General features: G+C 42.5%; 1 protein-coding gene across 3 annotated transcripts in view; it reads right to left on the reverse strand.

Moving 5' to 3' along the window:
* GLI2 (GLI family zinc finger 2) overlaps positions 1 to 24,619 on the reverse strand; it is a 186,469-nt gene that overhangs the window by 137,193 nt on the left and 24,657 nt on the right. For all 3 annotated transcript variants that reach the window (XM_030454712.1, XM_030454713.1, XM_008497000.2), the window contains exon 2: positions 757 to 919. In XM_030454712.1, coding sequence (XP_030310572.1) covers positions 757 to 889 — 133 coding nt within the window. In that variant the 5' untranslated portion in view covers positions 890 to 919. The remainder of the gene's footprint in view (positions 1 to 756; positions 920 to 24,619) is intronic.

The raw sequence follows: 24,619 nt of genomic DNA on the forward strand, positions 1-24,619 counted from the left end.
TTCTAGGGCTGTATTTTGCCTGCTTCTCTTGGGGCCAATTACCATCACAGCAGGAGGAACGTGCCTGCACATCCCCACACACCCCAAAAGTGACCCCATGCCCACAGGTGTCCATGAGAGATCCTGATTGACTTCAACAACAACTAAATCAAAATTGTGCCAAAAACACAGAAGGAAAAAGAAATCAAGACCTGAGCTGTTTCTGACATTACAAGAAGGGCACAACTGGGTTCTTTGGCAAGCTTCTTGTGCGAGGGCCAGAAAGTCCCAGATTCCTCCTGATCCATGATATCCAAGCAGCAATGGATGAAGACAGTGCAGCCTGGCTACTCATTAGCAGGATCACAGCCAGCACATGACACCCGTCCCCAGCCATGATGTCAGGACACTCACACAGCTCCAGCCAGCCCCACCAGCCAGCCCTTTGCCTCCTCCGTGGCAGAGCAGCTGTTGCCATGCTGCCTACACCATGCAGCATTAAGCTGCAATGGGATGCCTCTGATAGCCACCTTTCACCACCCCTCCTCTCCCTTGCTCCAGCCCAGATTTCCAGGAGCAGCAGTGACTGGTCACGATGCAAGGATGTTTGGACACCATGCGGTGCCACAGCTTCCTGCTCCTGTGACCTCCGACAGCCAAGAACCCCAATAAACTCAGCGTGTTCACAGGAGGACAGATGCCACCGTACTTATTAAAATCTTACAGTGTAATGAAAAACACCCCTGCTGCTTTCAAAGTGTGGAAAACATAAAGTACCTCCTTGTGCCACTGCTGCTCCTGCAGCTGCTAAAGGAGTGGGTTTCTTCCCCGTCTCTGTAAAGCCATTCCCCTCCAGAACTGCACCTTTCCCTTCTTTTTTCCCAGAAGCAGTTGAAGCAGAAGTTTCCATCTTAGACGTGCATCTTCCAGCTCAGCAACCCTACAGGACATAAAACAAAACCAGATTCTGGTCACCACTCACAAAAGAGGCAAAATTAGCTCCACAAGGGAGCAGCTGATGGTGCAGCAGAGCTCAAAGGTAAATGACAGACAGCAAATATTTCCTGAGTTCCTAAATCTATCAGTGCAGCCACTACAAGCAAAAAGGGCATGACCCTGAAAAGGGGTGGGTGTTCTCACATCCCACTGGCCTCAGGCAGCTGAAGACCTAAAAAGATCAGGACCAAAAGACATTTTTCCCCCACTTAAACTTGGGCTGTATAAGAAAGCTGATGGCTACAAAGGACTTTCCAGGATTAAAGGGCAAGTGAGACACAGAAATTTAGCAAATATAAAACCAGTCTGTGGATAGACCAATCTGTCCATCCTATACACAGCCTAGCCTGTCATAACAGAAACCTGAGTCAGCTAAAACTTCCAATAAAAATACAGATACAAATAATTTAAGGTGGGTGGGGTTTTCCCCCAGTTGGTGCTTATTCTATGCACTAGTTCAGAACTAGTACCCTAACCAGAACATTTCAACAATTCTTGCAGATAAGCCACAGCAGGGCTTTCAGAGCCCATCCAGATCTCACTGGTGAGGATTAACAGCCACCAATTCCTCTCTCTCAGGCAAGTTCTATCTTGACCAGTCATATCTGAAAATCAACTACAGCAGTTTTACCCCCATTACAGATGGTGAATTAAATGTCAGTGAAAGGTCCACAAAACAAGAAATCAAACCACAAATATCATGTTGTTTGTTTGTTTGCTTTTTTAACTTAGGTCCATGAAAAATAACAGCTTTTGAACCCTTGGTCAACTTGACTGTTCATTCTGTTGATTCCAATGCATCTTGTCTCCTAAAAGCAAACATGTGTCTCAAATTTAATGTAAAAAGGGAACTTTTATTAAATGAGGAGGCATGCCTCATTTCTCACTGCAAATACTTTTGTCCACCCTGTTTTAATTCTTTATATTCAAAATATCTTCACATAACTCCTGTTTTCAGAGTACCCACATAGTTACTTGGTTCTACTGGCCTCAGGCTGGTCTTGGGAAAACCCACTACTAATTCCTCTTTTCCGTTCTAATTTTAATGCAGATCTGCAATTTTTCACATGCAAATTTTCAGATGCAAATTTCTGAGCTCCTGAGATACTCTGGAGCACTCTGGCTGTTTACTGTACTGGAATTAATGAGATGAGCCCAAAATTAAGTGGGAAACCAGAAATCTTTTTTGCATGTGTGTGTGCATGTGGGAAGGTAGTTTTCTTGCCGTTGTGCCAGCTCAGACTTCCCTCTGGAGGGATTAACTGACTCCTGAGCACCTTGGAGTAAAAAAACTGATAGTCCTAAAAACTTAAAAGAACATGAAGATTTCAGGAACTGACACGTGTGAACTGTAACTTTTACCCTTCAGTTGTCCATAACCCTGGCACAACCACTTCCTTTTGTGCTTTTTTTTCCCCTCCTTTTCACTATTTTGCTGTTTTTCAAGCAGTGCTTGTGCTGTAACCTCAGGACAGACAAGCAGGAAAGTGAAGCCCCTCTATCCCGACTTTTTGATGACTTCCACAGCCCTAAGCTCTTTCACATCCACAACTGGAGACCCCCTTTGTTTCACCCTTGTTCAAGACAGGCTGTCCCAAAACCCTTTCTCTTCCACTCAATAGCTACTTTAAAGCTTTCCTATGTATACAAATTCATCCTAGTTGACACTTCAGAAAGACTTGGTGCATGGTGGATGTGGTCCTCCAGCACTGTCATCACCTCCAGGTCTCCAGCAGGATGGTGACCCACCAAAGGGGCTCTGTGCAGCAGCCTGAGCAGCTTAACCCAGGAGCCTTCAGGCACAGCTCGCATTAATGGGAATGCTAAGTGATGGATCTGCAGCCACAATTTGCAGCTGCAAAAAGCAAAGCTTGTGTGGGAAATGACAGGACCCACAATTACAGGCTTTACTGATGACACAAGGCTCCAGCACAAACCAAGGTGGCCCCTGAGGTCCTGCCCTGGCATGTGCTGGGCTTGATGGTAAACACGGGATGGGTTCCTGGGGGCCAGAGCTTTACAGAGGTCTAATCCAGAAATCAGGTTGGGTTACAGACCATGTACGAAATAAATACACTCAAACTGGAGGAGTATTTGACCTAGGTCTGACAGCCTGGCTTCTGTTCGTTAAGCAAATAAACTTCAGAGGCTATATTACTATCCTCCCACCTGTTTCTTCTTAGTCCCTCCTTTCAAAGCTTTGCACTTTTGTTTGAAACCAGCCGCTCACCCTCGCATCCCTCCCCAGCCTCCCCTGACCTCGGGCACATCGGGACCTTCCTCGGGGGCTGCAGAGCCCAGCAAGCAGGGAAGGTGGGGAAGAAATGAATAACAGAAACCATTTTCCTGTAAAACATGCAGGTTAGAGTCATGCTTTTTTTTTCCAGAGAGATGCTTGAAGTCTGATCTCTAAATCCCTGCCACAGACACCGCAGTAGGAACCCAGTTTTTCAGATCTTTTATCCAATGGGAATTCGACAAGAGATAAGGTTCATGTTTGAAAATCTGGCCTTTGTGGCACTATTTTATTTTCAAATTAATTAAGATTTTTTTTAAAAAATTAAATTATTTCTAAGAAATGGTTGTACTAGAACAAGTAAATTATTCTCAAATACTGGATTAGACAAAAAAAAAAATGCATCTACTCTAATCTTACAGAAAGTTTGGGTAATAAGTCTGTAATTATTTTTGCTTTGTAAAGGTGCTCAGGGCAGAGCAGGCAGGATGCAAGACTCCAAGAATTTCCCCAAGTTAGCAACAACTAAAAGTATTCTCCCTCCATAGCAATCCACAACCAGAGCTGGCCATCCCAGCACAGGAGGACACAAGTATCCTCCCTGGCTGGATCCTGCCCTCCTCAGCACCTCTGCCCACGGACTGAGAGAGACCTGAGAGAGAAGGAGAATCATTTCCTACCTCCTGAGGTTTTGTGGGCAATGATCAAGAGTTGGTGACCAGCAGACTCCTCTGCTGTGCTTTGGTGCAGTGTGTGACCAGCATATAGTGCTGGAGCTCTGGAGATTTAGGTTCCCATCTTGTCTCTGCCCCAGTCTCCTCCATGTCCCTGGGCAAAAAGCTGAACCTCTCTTGCGGATGGCTTCCACAGCCATAAAATAGGAAATAGTACTTTAGCCCTATTTGCAAAGTGCTTTGAGATCCTTGGAGGCACAAGGCTATGGAAGTATTTTTATTACCAGTATAAGAAGATATATTGATGGAGGCAGTCAATCCACACCATCCATGAGTACAACATTCATTTTTTAAGCAATACCTAGTTTGCTTTCTGTGCAATGCTAAACTTTTTCCACTGCTCTATGCCACACAGAATTTATAAATTCAATGACAGATTAATCTTAGCAGTGAGACATTTGGCATGAAAAAGGGTTTCACAGGGAGCCTGCTTTTTCCTGTAAAGAGCATGCATTTAAGAGTGACTATACAGAGAAAGACCCTGTGCACTCACTCAAGCAAAAGTCTCTAACCTCCGTCATTACTCAGAATTAGAAACCTAGAATGGATTACTCAGATTGTTCCTAAGGTTTGTAGCTTTCTCTGCAGGAGGAGGGTTGGGTAATTGATTTTGACACTAATACCAGCACTATTCATATGCCCTGTAATATAATTCTGCAGCGACACTAAAAAGGCAGCCATCTGAGATCTGAACAAGGCAAGTGCTATATGATTTGCCCTAGACAACCCCAGCTATTTTAACAGCTGTGTTGTATATTAAAAGGGAGAAATCCCCACAGAATTAAAAACAACAAAGTCACATTTGCCTTTGAGGGAAAACAAGAAGCCATAAACTTTCCTAATAAAACAATCCCTCCCGCTAAGTGCTCAAGGAATGGCTGAAAGTGCTGTCCCAAAATGCCTGTCTATTTTGGAGGGCATCAGCCTGAGTAGCTTGCCAGCAAACTTGGGAATAAACAGGTATTCATCAGCCATACCCCCTGCACACCCTTTTCTTGAAAAGGCATTATTTCCTCCTTTGAGATTTTCTTTCACCAGGCAGCCCCCTCCTTCTCTCCTGGACAAAGCAGAAAACATGGATTTCTGCCCCCCAAAGCTTTTCTGTGAAACATGAACCACCATTTTTGGCCACCTGCTCTCAAAGACTAAGTACCAACATGGGAGCAGCCTCCCTGGCAGAGGGCAGGTACCACCGGTGATGCTGTGACATGGGTCTCATCCTCCAGAAGCCACAGTCACTGCCAGCCCTGTGAGGCAGGAAGAAAGGATTTCCTAAGGAGGCCTCCAGCAGCCGTTTGGCTTCTATGAATATTTTGCACTCAGACTGATGCCCAGTTTAGCCTTTGTTTAAGTGCATCTCTACCTGAGCTCCTCGTGCATGGGCCTGGCAGTACCAGTGAAGGGCTGTCACCCCCCAAGGGATCAGCACTTCCACCACAGCCAGCTCCTGGCATCACCAACAGGAGATGAGACAACTGAGAGCAGTCTGGGCACAGCTCTTGGCAGGTCTGTCCTCATTCAGCCACGGGAAGATAGTTTATCTATTCTGCCACATCACCCCCCATGCAGAGACAATACCCCATTTGATAGGTTTTCCTGGCATGCTGTTTTAGTTAAAATAAAGAAAGAGATGCTCACACCACTCCTTTTGCAGTGGGCTGTGTCATACAGCTCAAAAGTTCTGAATGCATGATCTGCTTATGAAATTCAGTTTGAGCCAACTGTTTTGAACACTGGCTTAATACAGTGGCTGCTGTGATCCTTTTCAGTCTCCCAGGGTTTGAGCCAAATTATGTTCTCAATTACACGGAAGTAGCAGCAGTTAACCTGTGAAGTCATAGGCTCTATGCCGCAGCAAAACTTGACCCTTCTGTTTTGTTTTATATCAGCAACATCTTCAAATCACTACAGAGAGTTTTTTCTGTACGTATGCCACTATTAAATGTCAGGACTATCCAAACACTCTCTGCTGCCAAAGGATCATCTACAAGTGCTTACAGAATATCAACCTATGGTAAAATCAGCATAAACAGTAATTCAGAACCAAAAATTTTGGGGGTCTTTCTGACACAAGATTTGTCATCTTGACATTTCCTAGTGATGCTCTTGCTTGGGCCAATCCTACAGGGTTGATAACACATGGAAATCAGTGTTATAGCTGCCTGCCTGGGGACCTCTGCTGCCCCTTCTGCCGTGGGTTCCTACCAGTTTCTAAGAGATGTTACAGGGGAGGACAGGCAGAAAAGATGACCCCATGCTGATAGAAGTGGTGGTAGGAGGGTTGCTGCTGCTGCTCAGTTCTTCTTCCATTTTTCTACCTTATTCCCCAAATCCTGGACAATACAGGTATGTAGAAAGGAGGGAGAAGGGAGCTGTGTTGGCTTTCAGCAAAAAAAGATAGAAAGATACACAGTTTCTGCCCACCCACACCCAAATGTAGATCTAAAATTGCTAAGAAAACTGAGTGTTCATAAGGCTTCAGCCCATGGCAAAAGCTGCATCACTTAAAAAAAAATTTAAAAAGAGACAAAAAAGGCTAGGATTGTTGGCAACACGGCAATAGTTATACAGGTTCTGGAATGTACAAAGGCTGAAATCAGAGACTTAGCATCCCTTTTGAACTTCAAAAACAACAAGTCTCTTCAAATCACTCTGTTAATTGGCTTTAAATTAGAGTTCTAAGTTTAATGAACAAATCTTTCGTGTACGGCATGAAATGGATATGCTTCTAGATTAACTTCCTGATCAACACCATCTGCCATTTCCATATGGCAAAGGCAAACCAAAAGCATGAGGAAGAAACCACTCTTTCCTTACTGTAAAGGGTCAAAGTGCACCCAGGACTGCCTGGTGCTTCACAGTGTTTCTCTATAATGAGATAACTTCAAAACATCACCTCCAACCAGCTCCAGATTTTGAAATATTCCAGGCAGCCAGTGCCACAACTCTGCCCAGGGAAGTAAAGAAAGAAGACAAAGAATGGAAAAATGCTTGGTGGGAGGGAAGGATGTTCTCAAGGGTGATTGATTGGATGGGGAAAGAGTAAGGAGGTCCTGAAGATGGGGAAGACAGAGAAGCTGAAATAAGGGGAAGGAGGGATGATCTTAAAGACTAGAGTAGGCAAGACCTTAGTGAAGAATATAAATGACCAGAGACACAGGCACAATGCAGACAATGGAGAATCCTGTGGACAGAGAAAAGAGTGGCATGGGAAAGATGAAGAAAGAGACTGCAGACAGACCTGATACCATGGCTAATAGAGATACATCCCATGGTACATCCCTCCCTAGGTCAGGGAAGCATGGCACAGAAAGAAAAGAGGCAGTAAATATTCAGAAACCTTGTAGGGAAGTAAAATTGAGACAGGCAAGGGTATTTGATGGAAGAAATACATCCTGCAAGCATCTCTGAGGAACGCATTCCTCCTGTGTGCTCTATCACCCTTTGCAGCCAGAGAACCCAGACACAAAGATGCAATCCATTGTTGCACTTGATGCCAGGCATGCAAAGAGAAACAACATCAGACATGCCTCAGAGTCATAAGCACTATTTCTCCTTACATTGACACTGACCACAGTGGCCTTCCACTTACATCAAACAAGTCTAGAGGAGTTAGTGGTGATGGTGACCAGAAATTATCACCATCTTCGAGGTCTTATTCAGCTACCTGCCCCAGAACAAGCATTAACTAGCTGGATGCTCCGCGGAGACTTCCCAGCAGGGACCAGGCACTAACAGGCCTGCGAGTGCAGGGGTGCAATGCTGGGTTATAAACCAGGAGCACCCAGCACCATGGTCCTGGCCAGAGCTGACAGACAGGGTACAGGACCTACAGAAGATGTGTAGCCTTCAGGCATGGAAAGCAGGTGCCACACTATCATAAGGATGCTCCATGCCATCAGATGACAACACTGAGGCCACTGAATTGAATTATAATAGTTTTTTGCCTTTTAAAGCCATTTACTTTCTGTAGAGTGGTTATTGGACAGGATATGATATTGAGTAAAGGAACTCACATTTCACCCATTCCTTGGGTTCAGCCTGCTTGCTCATATTTTTCACAAACACTAACATCACTTTAATGTTACCACTTCCTTACAAATAAGGCATATTTATAAAGTATCAGATAAATTTGAATCGTTTCCCCACTTCAAGTATATTTTCAAGTTGCCAACCTTAGAGCCTTGAACAGAAATTATCTTTCAGATGCTGGGTTATAAACAATTACAATACATCATCAAAACATACGAGCAGACATAAAAGCTCAAAGCCAGACACAGATTCAGCATTGCTCCATGCCGAGACATGCAGGCTGGGGTATATGATTTTCCCTCCTCTCTCTCAGAAGATATCTTTGTTTCTTACTTAGGAAGAGCTGCTAAGATGGAGGAGTAGGGGCTGGAGGGTAGAACCTTTTGTGGTGAAACAGGAAAACAAAAGTCACGCTTGTACTTTTACAAAGCAAATCCTACGTGTCTTATCATGAGAAAAATTTTACTATGCGAATTCCAACATGTGAAAAACTGTCTAAGAAGATAATCAAGACACTCCTGCATTCAGACTGTGTTAACATGCTGCAAAAACATGGGAGGATGCCACCAGGTAAACAAAAATTGCTCAAAAGTGATGTGTCACCATTATAACTGGTCCCTGAATCTTCACTTGTTTTTTATTTGCTTGGTTGGTTTTGTTGCAAAGGAGAGAGGACTTCGGCAAAAAAAGTTGTCTAAGTTTGTTTTTTTGAGGTAAATCCAAAGAAGTTTTCAATTTCCTGTTACCGAATTTTCTGGATTTTTTCCAGAAAAAAAAAAAAACAAAAAACAAACCCACTATTATTATTACCTAGACATGTGAACACATATGTCTTGAAAAAGGATTCTTCTCATTTTAGGAAACCTTTGCTTACCAAAAAGGAAAAATAGATGAAAAAAGAAAAAAAATCACAAACCTTGTTATAATGCCTTCATGTTCCAAGAAGAGCAGAAACTGTTAATAACTAACATGCTAGATACAACATCTGTGGTGCTTAGCACCTATACCAATGTGGGTAAGACATAAACACAAACTGTATTAAGACCAGGGTGTAGGACCAGTTGTTAAACTGTGTACAACAAAATCAGACTAATTCCAAATCACCAATGATTAACCTATTGACTTTTTGGCAGGTTTATGAGAAGAAGTTATTAAGAAAACAAACAGTGCGTACTACAAGTGGAGCAGAAACTCTGATTCTGAATAGTGTTGTTCGTGCAGGTTCCATGGGGTAGATGGGGCTTGACAGAGACTTGGCTATGAGGAGAAGAGCTGACTTGAAATCAGATTTGAGAGAGCTTTTGAGAAGGTGGGGGTGAATGTTTTGTTGTCTCATGGTGACTGAAGAAAAATCCTCCCAGGGTTTCACTTCCACACTGCAGCAGTGTGGGCACTTTCAGCTCTCATGAATGAAAACCCAAATACAAGCCACATGCAGTAAAGTTTAATGGGCTTGCTTTACATAGGGGTGGGGTGAGCAATATTGTCTTGTAGTGACTAGTTCACCCATATGACATTGAAGAGTCTCCAAAGCTTGACTAAGAAATCCTCATTTGGCTCAAGGAAAGAAAACCTTTATTTTGAGCAGTGAAAGATGAAAAGCTACATCCTTGCAAAAAATCCCTATAGCAACCGGGGTCTCTAAGAACATGCTTCATTACAAAATTTTAGTTTATTTTTAATCATTCCAGTTCACTTCATCAGCCTATTGAATCCTCCCTCCAGAGGCACATGTGTAAGTATGCAGAGAGAAGCCTGGGAAGGAAACAAGATTGTAATTAAAAACAAAAAAGCAACACTTCAGTTGGCTCCTTTTCCTCTTCAGAAGACATACACCACACAAGCTGCTATTCCATGCTGGGCAGAAACACACATTGTCTTTATAAGACAGCAATTGCCAGCTGAAGGCAGGATGCAGACCACATAAAATGGTCGGCAGATCATAAACCAGAGAATGAAGAAAAATTCCTCCAGATGGGAATGGGAGAGGAGTTTCTGACAGGATCACAGAGCATTTGGGGTTGGGAGGAACCTGTAGAGGTCAGTGAGCCCCGCCTCATGCTTGCAAGTAACAGGAAGTCAACCACAGTTTTTTGCAAGTCCCAAACCCATTGAACGATAGGCCAGTCAATATAGCAGGAGAGGGCAGAGCTGTATGGAACATACCCAAGAGCCACAATGCAGATGGTCTGCAAGGACACCACGCACATTGGTCAAGAAAGATTCAGGAATAAGCAAGAGCCCTTGCAAGGAACTTTATACAAGGGAGACTGAAAACAATACTCTGAATAGTGCTCATTTCTGTAAGCCAGGACTCAAGGTACAGGGCAGAAATTAATAGCTAAGAGAGCAGTGAAAGGCAGAGCCCCTCAGATTCCAGCAGTGCAGGTCCATCTTCTAGAGAAAAAAAAAAGACTGTGCAATGTGGCTGGCTGTCATTGCAGTGGAAGGGAATAAGTCTTTCAGGAGACAAGCTAAAGTATTCAGGAGGGTATTAAGCTAATGACAAAAGACAAGGGTGAAAATGAGCACTCATTTAGCCAGAAATCAAGACGTCAAGATTAAAATTAATCAAGGTACCAAGGGACTCAAAGAGAAGAGACTCCTTAATTGTGTAGACTCTAACGCTGCGAACCCGAGTAATAAACAAGAAGTGGAATAGCTCATTTAATCCATGAATTAGTCCTGACCAGTATTGCTGAAATGGGGAAACGCTCATATGATTGGAGAGCTACAACCATTTTGCATATCAGTGACTAGAAATAAGTAGAGTCATGAAGTTTGTCAGTGACAAACGACTACAGACACAGTAAATAAAGATGATAGCTTTGTACCAGTGACTTGCTTTCTATCCCTGGATGGGCTGGATGCAAAGATTATGTATTTTAAAGCAACCATACACCAGGCCACACATCTTGGCAAACAATTAAAATGAAGACCATGTTTTGAGAAACACTGACTGGAGAGAACTTGAAGTTTATGGTGGGCAAACATTGGCTGACAACCTCTATGGGGGTTGCCAGTATCTAAAGAACAAGAGCAAAATATGTTTTTCTACACAGATTTTGGGAAGTTATAATGCCTCTCTGTCTAACCCTCAACTGAACATTAATAGAACAGCTCACCCAGCTCTGGTGTCCACAGTTCCAGCAGAGAGATGAAAACTGTGATGGCTTCACTGCTATCCATGAAAAAAATGAAAGAGAGCTCAAAAGAGCCGGATGACTTAGTCTGTAATATTAGTACATATATAACAAACAAACATTTGATAAGAGATGCTTTTTGACCCAGAGGTAAGGGACATTACAAGAACCTATGGCTCAACTAACTACAGTTACCTAACAGGGACAAAGATTTAGAACTAGAAATTAACTAGAGAAATCCAGATGAGAATCAAGGCTCCCAGTTTGAACAGAGAAGAGCACGGGTTTCATGCTGGTGACTCTCTAGTGCCGCTCAGCTGGCATTTTGTTCAGATATTTTTGCAGATCTGCTATAGTCTAGGGCTCGTCACTGGTGGTAGATGGGTTTAAATACAGGAAAGTTGTCCAATGGTGTTATAGAGTCAGGCGAGATCACCACCTTGATCCTCTGTGATCATACATACCTTTATATCAGCGTGTTACAGACAGTTCATTTGCCATACCTTCACAGATCAAAACATCTGCATTTATAATGGTTGAATCTTACTATGCCTGTCTCTACTGATAAGCAAAACTAACTCCTACCTTCCAACTTCTTTTTTTTTTTCTTTTGTGATAAGGGCTTAGTAAGACTAAAGTAATAAACATCTCCCAAAACACTGATAAACTCCAAGGTGTTTATGTCCTGCCAATGGCAAAGCTGCCGAGTATACATTCCTTTACTATGCAGTTATGTCTACCGTGCTACAAGTATTTTGATGACAGACAGATATAAAACCGTTCACCAACAGATTATAATGCAATTTTTACTTGGTAGCCTACAAGAATTGACTTGGTTTCTCGGTCTGGCAAGCAGCTGCCAGCATAAAAAAGAAAATAAATAAAATTGTAATTTATTTCATTCTCTTGTTAAAGAAACTAAGGGAAAAAATCTCCACTCTCAACCCCAGCAGTAGTGTCTCCACAGCCCACAGAAGACTGGAAGTATGAAGAAGTCTGATCCTCCACTGCCCCGCAGTACCTGTTTCACATTCAAAACAATCCAGGCTTACATGCCAGAACATCTCATGTCCACACAACTTAACAGACCAAAACCCAGGCTCACAGTAAACTTATAGCAAATGTCAGGAGGTTGCTATGGCTGAGAGGAATGGTTCTGGAACCATGTTGAGTGCGTGCAACTGTGCAGCTGAAGCAAGTGAAGCAAAAGAAGTGTTCAGAGGTAACCAGGCCAGAGGCTGAGCACTGGGAACTGCATTCACTGTTGTTGGGTCCCCACATCTATTCAGAGGCCAGACCAGACTTTGAGGCACAGTGACTACTGCCTCCAATAGACAACACATACAAAAAATGTTTTTTACTCTTTCATTACATAGGACTCAAATCACTAAAGTTAGCTTGAGAAGACCCTGTAAATACTTCTTCCTTGTTTGCTTTTGTTCCTTGATATTATGTATTTTAAGACAGAATGCAAAGGATTAACTCTTCAGGACAGAACCCTCTTATAGGAATGTGTGTGCATACACACATATACACATGTATATTTAGTACTGCTACTGGTAGTTATTACTGATGTACCTCATGGTTATTGTACTTTATTTCTGCTGTATATTGATGCATAGAATAATGTATTCTATTTCTCTATCTGTTTTTTGCAAGCAAGCTGGTTGAGTTCTTAATAGAGAAAACAGCCAAAACAAAGTCATTCTTTTACCTCCCATCAGCAACTCCCACCCTACTTCTTAAGTTGCATCTGCTTTTCTCTAATCACCTCACTCCTCCACAGTGATCTTCTGAACAATGTCACAGTCACTTTTCTTGCTCACTTTGCTCTTCCTCTCTTTTTTTTTAGCTCCTTTTCCTCACAAACCCAGTCTGCTTTTGCCTCTTTCCAAAACCAAAATCCCACTTGTGCCTGTAACTCTCATTCCTTTTTTTCTCCTCAATCATAGCTAAGCTGTATCCAATTTTCTGTACACAGTGGCATCTAGGATTTTTCTCCACTAAATCTTTCCTGCATTTTACTCACATACTGACCTAGTTCAGACCTGATTCCCTTCAGCCACATAAAAACTTCAGTCTGCCTCTCAAATATCTTCTCACAGCAGTCTGGTGGTGGTTAAAAGATGGCAAAGGATTGAAGTGTTGTAGAGGTGGAGAGTATCTTGCTTGTTACTCAAGTAACAAACCTGGGGTGAGCATCAGGTTCCCCCAAGTTCACTGTAAGATTTTTTTCACTGTAAGCCACCTCTGACTCTCTCTTCTTCCTTCTGACAATGTTTTAGTTCTTGGTTCTTCCTTGAGCTTCCTGCCACTCACCTACGTATCTGAACTCAAACTCTCAGCCATTCATTTTCATTTACAGCAAGTTCCTTTGCATTGGCTCTAATGAGTACAAAGCTGATTTCACAGCCATTCAGAATGTGGGAGCAAAGAGCGTTTTCCTAGCTTGTCACTTTGCTTTACACCCTTTGATGCCATGCTCTTTTGTTTTGCCTCAACCATTGTCTCCTCTTTCAATGCCCTTCAAAGCCTACCACACTGTGCTTTCAGTCTCATTGGTTTCAGGGAGACTTCAGTAAATGCATATGCACTTTTCTCAATCAGGGTCTAAATAGGTGTTCTTTGAGTCATACAGACCAGAGATAACTGTCCACTCCCAGTCTCATTCATAACTAATTTTCACCAATGAAACGACTGACTTAGATTGCTTTCTGCTCTATTACAGGTCTCCAAGATAAGAGTCAGATCCCCATGGAAAACCAGTGAACATAGCTGTTAGGATCCATTGTTCTGATTTGAGAAGTACTAGAGTTCTTCACTTAACTGCCTTTGCACTGTATTTTTCCTCAAGCAAGGGAATAATCATTTGCATAACTCATTTATCAGAACTCACTTGTCCCTCACTGGAAGAGGGACATCCCCTGACATCCCCTTGCTCTCCATAACGCACAGCATCAGGACACCTTGACACTCAAAATTATACACCAGAAATACTGAAAAACCTCTTCAAATATTCATGCTAATTGATCTCATAACCTAGCACTTGACTGAAAAATGAGTTAGGTTTTTCTCTGCTGAAGAAATTAAACATGTTCTCTCCCACCTCTACAGGCATCCACTTGAGCCCAAACTTTCATAGAACTGAAGGCATAGGGATGAGAAATACAGCTACAGATACCCACACAATTTATTGTCTGTAAACCATGTCCCCAGCTACCCAAACATTTGGTACTCCTTTGTCCTCTCAGTCTTCTCCCAACATTACGAGCGAGACAGCTCAATGCACTTTCTGCTTTGGAGCTGGTATTTCCACTCCAAACTCAGACTTTCACAGATTTATTGCTAACTTACAGAATGTTTATTAGGAAAACACCTAGAGAAAATGTATCTTTTGAAAAAAAGGTTGTTGGCCATCCCCAAATCATAAGTGGCATACTGGGAAAGCATGAGCTGTCTTCTTTGGCGCTCTCGTAACCAAAGATCAGTTTTTGTTTATCTGAGAATAACCAAGCAAAGACCTTCAGAGACACCGACCTGAAGCATGCACAGTGGGGGCCTTTCATCACTGCACCCCACTGAGATTTTTAGAGCAGGGACTGGTAGCTGTGAACATTCATTAATGTTTAAGCCTTCCCTTTTGCTGACCAGGGCAACAATACAAAACAGACCCAAAGCCACATGGCTCCTGCCCTGTCTTTTGGTTGGGACCTGGACATGACCACTCATTCCATGTGTCCTGGAGGAGACTTTTCCAGCTTTTACCAGATCCATTGCCTCCCAAGCTACAGCCCCTACAGCTACACAACTGCACTGGCAGCTCAAGGCATATTTTGGGACCGTGAGAATCAGCAATCAAAGGAACAAAACATCAGTTGCAGCAGCACCATATGCAAACTACAGCGCTTGCAAGACCTCAAAGCAAACAACATTAAGTGTAAATAACTTCAGGGAAAGCATGAAGAGGAAGAGGTCTATTTGTTACAGGAATAAATTATTCCTGCCTCATCAGGTACAACAGAGCAACCCTGAGCTCCCAGGAAAGGCCCAGTGGGGAGAAAAGGGGTTGCAGGCTCTCTTTCCCACCCTACTCTGCTACCAAGACACTGTGACTTTGCCAGGAACTATGAGTGTATTACTGATAAGCACAAAAATCTGTATATAATTAACTGCAGTACCTGCTTAGAAGGAGAATAGAGCAAGCTACCACCTACTGAGAGAAGTGATAAAATAAAGGAGCAAAAACTTTCCACTACTAAAAAACCCCAAGATACTATTACCTGAAGTACTTACCACTGTGCAACAGAAACAAAATAGACACCAAACCAGAACTAATTATTGCCCAGTCTGTTTTTCTATTGTCAAAGTTGAGGGGAAAAAAAATGAACAATGAAAAGGAAATCTTTTTTAATGCTATTTTGCTTCCATGACAGCACAGGAGGATAGACAGATGACCAGTCAGACAGGCTTTCATTCAAATCCATCTTAACACAGAGTGAAATGGTTCCGGAGGTACTTTTTTGCTATATATTCCCCATAAAAGAAACTATGATCATTGCATGTACCCAACAAGAGAGTTTCACTATACACCATTCAACACATTTAATCAAATTCCCTTTGGCTAGGACACACCAATTGCCCTGTGGATTAGTCCTTCACATCCACATCTTAACCTCTCCTGGTCACAGCACCACACAGCTTTTCATTCCATCCTTGGAAAATGTCTCTGTTGTGCCTTCTTGGAAGTGGGCTGCACTATCCGACTAATTCTGTTCTGCAACATCAGTACTAATCCCCAATGCCCTTAATAAAATGCAAACACACACTTTTCTAGAGCTCTGTTCCCAGAGCAGCTTAACTCTGTAGTAATACGTGATAGTGACAACCAGAAAGGTGCAGAGGTTTCTAAAGAGTCACTCTATGCTAACAGAGGAAATATGCACAACCAGGTACTTGCAGTCACTTCTCTCATCCAGTTTTGACTTTTATTGGTCTTGGTTCCTCAGAAGGATCAAGAAGTTGTACCTGTTCCTCCTTCACACATTTATTTCTCTGACTCACAAAATCCCTCCACTGTAGCTTGCAGCTTTAACTTTCATCTTAGACAGGACCCTAATTAAAATAAAATAAAAAAACCTCAAAAACAAAAAAACCCAAACAATCCTCTGATTGTCCAGTCCTTCCTAAAGCTTCCAGATCTGCCCATAAATCCCCAAGACTGATGTATCTCACCTTCAATAGCTGTCTCCTTTGTTCTGCAGAGGCATCACCCTTATATATCCTCATATCCTCACAGAAGAAGCTGGGAAAATTGTTCTTTCAGCTGTCCCAAGAAGTTTCTATCTGTTTGGTGAATATATGAAGTTTGGATACTGATGATGTGCCTCTCTGCAAATACCAAGCTATGCCATGATGCAGCAATGACATTCTTGTACAGACAGACTCCCCAAATTGTCACAGCTCTGCCTAAGAACTGTCACACCGCAACAGACAAATGGTCCCGCTCATCTCACACCCTGTCTGACAGCAACCAGTGATGGATTCTTCAGACTAAAATACAAAAAGGTCATTTTCATAGCCTTGTATCAGAGCAAGGAAGTAGCAGAGGGCAAGGAATTTTGCACGCTGGGACAGCAGGAGATCTCTTTGTGCTGAGCAAGGTAAAGTGAGAAACAGGAGGAATCTCTGTCATCAGGCTTGTTCATTCGTAGGCAGAAAGTACTTGGAAATCCTCAAATATGGTACAGAAGCACAAATGATCATCCTTAGGACTTCCCTGTATCTGATTCCTATAAGAAGAAACACTGTTCTCTTTTCATGGAAACATCTTAATCTTTCTTGCAACTTGCAGAGCTACATTCTGTTTAACTAAATACACCATAAACATACTTTCACTTCTCAAGTTAATCACTATTGCCTTACAGGAGATTAACATCATAAAGCACTTTCACAGCTGATGTGTCTTTAAAAACGTCCCAGAGTTAAACTTGTATAAATAATGTAAGTGACATGGAATATAATTATTAAGTGTTGTCATTTTGGAAGAAAATTAATTAGCAATAGCTGTAGCTGTCGTGTGTCTATTTAAGCAGTGTGCATCTCAATTAAAATTTAATTGCAGCAGATTCAGTCACAGCAGGGAAAAGTGATGGAAATGAAAAGCAGCCTGATTCTATATTGCTGTCTACAAGAGAAAGTGTAGTAGAGACATGGGGGGGGGAGGGGAGGAGAGAGGCAGAAAGGTAAGAGAGCAAATTCGCAGGATCCTGCTGCAGCACAGTCGGGGTGATCAGCTCCAGCAGGTGCTGTTTGTTCACCGAGCAGATGACTGACAGACACCAGCACCAACAGAGGCTAAAACTGGCCGCTGTTGGAGGAACTATTACTTCACATCACAGTAGATGCAATCACATACCCACTGTGGTACAAGAGGCAGGATCAATCTTCCCCTGACTGTGCTCTTTGCTACCACCACCTCCTTAAAGTCATCCTGGAGAAACCCTGAAACCCTGAGCAGGACCAGGAGGCACCCTCCTTGAGGAAGAGCCAGAAAGACCTTGAAGTCACTAAGAATAAAAAAATTTGTTTTGAAGAGGAATAACTCACCTTCAGGTGACTTTGAGAAGCATCTGAGATCCTACTTGGCTTTGGATACTGTCTTTAACAGAGGACAAGTGTGACTCAGGTACCACTGTCATTCACATGTGGAGAATTTTTGACGTTCACAACAAAATGTTTCAAAGAAATTTTACAGCCAGGAGGACTTAGATACCCAGCCCCACTCTGCACATGTGACGTTGTCCAGTGTCTTTAAGAAGTTCAGCAGTTGACTCACTACACTCTGGAAAATACTGACCTATGTCTTTACCAAAGTATCAAAAACAGAGCTTTTCCTCCAACATTAATTTCTCAGGATTCAAGTTTTCTGCAACCTGCTTGCTTGAATGAATAATTCACATCTCAGACAAAAAGGGGAAAAAAAAACTCCACAAAAACGAATATTGCTGTTGGCATGTAGGGTACAAATTACAGTGAGGGGAAAAAAAATAGTGCGGAAAACCAGAGTTCATTTATGACAAGTAAATAAAACAGGAAACAAATGAAGTGTTCTAGCCTTAAAACTTGGGCTAATTAGAAAATACTTGCTGAATATAACATCTTTGAACTACATATATATTCTTGAAATACTTCTATTAGGCTTCCAAATTAGACAAATATATTCCCTCCAAATTCCCAAGGAACATTCTCTGTCAACCTGAAAATCAAGTTATATTGTTTCTGACTGACATCATGATTATAATGTAAACTTACAGTGCTTGATCATTTTGTTGATGATGCTAAAACCAGAACAGAATCAAACTCATTCACCTACCAGTATGCAACTCTGCCCAGGCATAAAAAAATGTAGCTTTCTGCTGCCAATAATCGGGATAGCAGCTTGAAATTATATGTTCATATTAAATATGGATATAGTGATGAAGATAACAACAGCAGTCATAATAACAGTACTGTCAGTCTTGTAATGCTACTAAGGTATATTCAAGAACAATGTAGCCCCTGTGAAATTAAGATTTCATTAAAATTTCATAAACCTGACGTGGTTTTTGCTTAAATACAGAGAATATAACTGCTGTTTCATTACCAAAGGCTTCAATTAAAAGTGAAATCAAGCATGCACATGTGATCTAACATTAGAGTCTTCAGTTATAACTCTGATGGAGCCAAACCCTTCCTGGTAGTGGCACATGGTATAACACAGCTTGGGAAGTTCTGACTGGACATTTAGAAAAGCTTTTTCTCTAAAGGGCCATGCAGTGCTGGAACAGGCCACCCCAAGAGGCTGGAGCACCTCCGTCCTTGGAGGTATTCAAGACTCTGCCAGACAAGCTATGGCCAGCTTGAACTGTTGATTAATACAGTCTCCTTTGGAGCTGGACAAGAGATACCCACGGGTCTCTGCTCCCCCAAAATTGTAGGATTCTGTGATTCTACACAAATGAAGTTGAGAAATCTCAACAGTTTGGAAGGTCATCCACTCACCTAAGGACCCTCTGCTGCAGCTGCTTGAAATGTTGTGCATCAACCAATTTCAGAGTGCCCATTGCAAAGGCCACTAGCACTGAACTGCAGGGAAGCTGCCAGGTTTACCACTGTGTATTTTTGCTAAAACAAATGTGAGGGTATCTGCATCAAAGGTACAACTGATGACAAACAAGCTGAAACATGAATTCAAAATATTACTTAATCCTTTAAAATCAAAATAAAATAAAATGCAAAACATTTAACTGTTTGAACATTTCACAAATATTTAAACTTTCAAGCAAGATTATCAGCAGCTTCTTTCTTTCTGCAAAACAATCTAAATCTGGGGAAAGAAAACCAACATTCCAGCCTGATTTGCAAAAGTCTGCAATATTTTTTAAAGGTTATCAGGTGTTTTCTAACTCAGCGTAACTAAAGCCCAAAGAAGAGACAGCCTGTTCACTGGAACATACCCTGATCTCACAGATCTAATGCATAAAGCACGTGCCTTTCCATGCACAGCACTTGTATACAGTTTATGTGTAAGCTTTCTGAATGTTTTCAAATGTACTGAGTAACAAGGCGCAATTTTTTAAAAATCTCTGTTCAATATTCTACATTTTAATATATAATTACATGCATGTTTTTCTCCTATATACTTTTATCTGCTACTAACTAGGACTTGAGACAATTCTTGTTTCAAACGTTTTTCAGCTCACCATACGTTAAATGCATATAAACTTCAGATCCTGAACCAGACTGCTGAGCATAGCTTTCATCACTTTGCATTATTTGGTCTTCATTTAGCTGTCAGAAAACCATTTCCTTTCGTCTACAGATTAATTACAGCCTGGTGAGGTTTCAGCACAAATACCTTTGCCGGTTGGAGCCTCTGCAAAGACCCAGTGATTCATGCAGTATCTATGCCTCTGGAAGGGAAAATAAGGCTGAGGCAGGACATGCAAGCTGTGAGAGGATCCGATATCAAAAGAGCTGGAGCCTCCAGTGAACACCCAGCCATACCAACACAAATAAGTTTCTACACGACTTGTGCAAAAGCCACAGCTAAACCCAACCCGCCGCTTCTGTCGGGCTCTAAGCTGATTTAGCTGCCCCATTCATTCATCTGGGACTAAAGATGACAAGGCAGGAAGCATCACTCAGTAATGAATTATATGTGACACAAAAAAGCCACAGGTGTGGTTTGAGAGACTATGCGTGCAGCCACTGCAGCCCTGGATTCCAGTTAGATGCTGTAAGTAACTATGGAAAATGGACAGTGGGAAACTCCGCAGAAATGCGGAGAGCAAAGCAGTCCAAGAACACATTCTCACTTGTTCAAAGCAGCAAGATACACCATTTAAACATGTGTCAACTGTATCTGATGACGACCATGTCAGTATGTTAGGTCTGGATGGTTAAACACAAAGAGCTTGATTCTTCGTGGTGCCAGAGCCGTGCTTCCAGGGAGCTGCCCCTGCCCCTGCCTGCCTCACAGCTGCCTGCCTGCTGCAGCCACAGCTCCACTCCCACCTTCTGCCTTGCTGCAGCCTGGCAGCCCAGAGCAGCCCCTGCCTGCTCCCCTTCTCCCATGGGCACCTACATCCACAGAGTCTCCTCGGCCAGCCCGGGATGCAGGGAGTGGCCCTGAAGTGTGGTCAGCTCTCTGCTTTCTGCTGCTTTCTTATTTGGGATGAGATGAAAAGTTCCCCTCCTTTTAGAGCAATGGGGATTAGAAAAAGAGAGAAATAAATATGATGGGTTTTGCATATTAAAATCTCATTTACGTATGCGGTGTAAGTCAGAGCTTGCAATACCCAAAACGCGACCAAGCAGGTCCCAGCTTCTGATCAGGTCTGGACACTGACTGTAGCCTCAATAAAGTCATCTCTCTCCACCCTGAACTCCCAGGAAAACTATCCTGACAATCCTCGCCTGCCAACTTCTTGCCATTGCACAAGCAGAGCTGTTTTACCAGCTGTTATGAGTGTGCATAAGGCCACTTGTGTGGCCCAATTGGGAAATAAATGAAAGATGACAGATGAAGTTGAACTCATCCTTACAATCAACAAGAACTAAATATATCAGCAAGGCTGCTGTTTGCTCACCTTGTTGTAAAGCAGAAAATCCTTACTCTGGTCGCAGATCAGCTCAGCCTCCATTCCTACCACACAGGAGAACTCTCAGAGTGCTGACTTCAGGACAAAAGTTTCTCTGCACGAGCCCTCAAAATTAATACATCCTTACCCCACACTCTGACGTGTCTAGATAGTCTGTAAAAGTATTACATCCCCTTAAAAACCTCATATGCCTCTGACACAATATACAGAGTGCAGAGATCTCAAGACCAATGCTTGCTTCTTCTTCAGCAATATTCAGTGTATTTTTTTTTTTTCACCCTATGATGGGGAGGAGCTTTGTTCTTTGGTGTCAACCACTTCTGTGCTCAAGAGAGATCCACCTGCTGTGTAGGGACTCAGTGGCTCCCGGGCAGGTACACAGCGAGCTCCACCCAGGCACCAAGGACAATCCCAGAAGTATTCTGGCCTCAAAACCAGGCAGAACAGCTAGTCCTTTCCAGTGTTATGTCCTTGCCAACAATAATCAACTGGTGTTTGGGAGAAATTACCAAAAGAGAGGGGGTTTTGTCTGGCTTTAAATGGTATTAAATACTTGCAGCCCTCTTCAGTAACAAAGGACACAAAGAAAGGGGTGGGGGTGGGGTGAAGTCCTTCTTCTTTAGTTGTTTTTGCTGGATTTGGAAAGGTTCCTGGATCAAAGCTTGAAAAGCTGCAAGTTTATGGAAGGCACATTAGCAATGCTGAGTGAGGAAAAATTAGTGAACCATGTAAGAAAGACAACCGATGCAATCCAGAGGATGTAATCAATGGACAAACTTTAGGAAGAACAATTCACCAGGAGGAAGTGTGCTGGGAGCCTTCAGACAATTCAATGGGAGCCACCCCGACCTCAAACCCAAGGCAGGTCACAGAGCATAAAAGCACCAACAGGAAGAGATATATTTTAATTCATTAGATCATATTTTTCAAGATATGGAGCCTCTAGGGAAGCCATTATTCTCATATAGATGTACTCCTGTGAAACAGAAGAAAAAATACCTAGACTCCCTGATGCGAGAGGTCAAACAATTACAATTTCCTTAATTTCATATCCAGTTGGGAAATTAAACAACAGAACTATGAAAGCTTTACATTTCATTTTGAGGAAAATGGCAATTTAAATTAATTTTTTTAATGTTATAAGAATTGATGAGCGAGTAGAGGAGGGGGCTTTTCCCCAATGACCTTCCCCACCACCCTTTTTTAAGCAGTCTTTCTCATACAATAGAAAAATAAATAAATAAATCAGGGGAGCATGAAGTCTTTCATGAAAGACCAATTCCTTTGCAGACAAAGCACCAAGTGTTGCTTCACATGAAGCCGTTTTATTTCATTAGTAGTCTTCTCTGTACAACTCAACAAGATTTGCCCACAAACTACTTTTCAGAGTTGGGGTTTTAGTCTTTGGAAAGAAGCAGCATCCATTCCTGATGCTACAACATATAGGAACAACAGAGGAAACAGGAGACCTGTAGTTCGTCTAGCTTTGAGCTACGTCTGTTCCAGGGCAGCTCCCATTAATCACAGTGGAAGCACTTCACCTCTTCCACAACCCTATGAACTGAATCATGGTCATTCTTTTCTGGTTCCTGCAGCATTAGAAAAATGTTCAAGGATCTGATTTGTAAAGAACTTGTTTAAAGTCCTGGCTTCTTCTAAGTCTAGAGTAAGGTAGGTTCCCATAACAGGATCTACATGGAAGAGAGAGATTTTGGGGGGTACACCAAGAAGTGTACCCAGCTGCTGTACTGGCTGCAGTCACAGCATCCCCATAGAGCATTCTCAAAGACTTTGCAGTTTCAAGTCACATATTTCTCTCACAGTACTACCCAGCACATGGTATATGTGAAACTTGGTGGCAGCAGCCAGACAGCAAAAGCTACAGCCAGGAAGAATGTGATTAATAGAAAAGCAAGCTAATACTTGACACAGAGCAAACAGGCTCAGGATAGACTGCTGGACAAAACAAAACCAGAAAAATAACACTGACACTTGCACAGAGACTATGAGAACAAAAATAGAGCCTGGACACATATCTGGCTATAGGGGATAAAGATGAGTAAATAATCTGAAAACTTTTTTTGTGTGTGTGTGCTTCACTGTGTATAAATAAGAATAAGATAGTATTTTTGACCACAAATAGCCCATGGAATATCAGGGTTCAATGGGTAGTGTTATCCTGAGGCTCAAGAGGTTATATTTTAAAACTTTAAACCTAGAACCAGCAAGGCAGCACAACTCACATTACAGAGCTGCAAACTCTGGCACCCACATGTGGCTCTGCAGACATTAAAGATTTTCTAATTAAAGATGAGACCATTTGCAAGACAGATGATCCCAGTTTACTGGCAAGCACGTTGTGGATACATGACTAAATCACAGCTAGAAGCAAGCTGGGAGCAGCTCACAAGCCAGCTGCACCAGGATGGTCACTCTGTGTCCCTGGATGCTGGTACAAAAGGTAGGGAGAAAAATCACCTGGCTGCAAGCACTGGAGGCCAAAGTAGTTTGTGTCCTGATACTACAAGGCAATTGAAAAAAAGGCAGCTGTACCGATAGATATGGGGATACAGAAATGTCCAGTCAGAAGAGGAAAAAACATCAGCCTGTCATTTGCAGGCTGCAGAAGTCCTGGTGTACATCTGCTTGGAGCAGCCCCTAGGGACCAGCTGTCCTCCTGGATCTGCCCCGTGAGTGGTTCAGCTCCACCTGCAGCCTAATCCCAATCACTGATAGCAGCAGAATCACACTGCAGGAGCAAGACTACATGGGAATGATGCATACTGAAACCACTGGAAGGCCAATTGATAAAATAAAATAAAAACTCTTAAGAGACAGTATTATTTAGGCCATGTGGTAGATGACATGCAGGATTACTTTCCAGGGGCCTGGAAGGTCAATCAATGGATTTTTTTTTGCTGTACTCTTCAAATTTATGCCTCACTGGCCATCACAAATGCAATCTGTCCCAGCAACCAAGGAGGCAGCTTACACCAAACTGAGTCTGAGATGCTGTGATTCCATCATCCCTCCCGTTCCCACCTTCCCTCCCTTTCTCTTGCACTCACATTAATACAATTACAATGTCAATCAGTTCTCAGAACTGATCCAGCAAAACACCTGACTCTGGGAAGGAAAAAAAAAAAAAAAAAAAAAAAAGGAAAATTTCCTAAGTAAGTTTTCTCACACAAGCAGGAGAGACTGGGGAATCATGATGCAAGCAGACCAGCCAGAAAAGCCCGTGAAATGTGCTTTCACAAGGTACCCCAGACAACTTTTCAGCCTCTCAGAGGATAGCATGAAAGTCCTCTGTGTCTCAGGAGAGGCCACCAGGCAGCAGCTGGAGAACAGCACAGT

Source organism: Calypte anna, chromosome 7, assembly GCF_003957555.1.
Source record: "Calypte anna isolate BGI_N300 chromosome 7, bCalAnn1_v1.p, whole genome shotgun sequence".
Taxonomy (NCBI): Eukaryota; Metazoa; Chordata; class Aves; order Apodiformes; family Trochilidae; genus Calypte; species Calypte anna.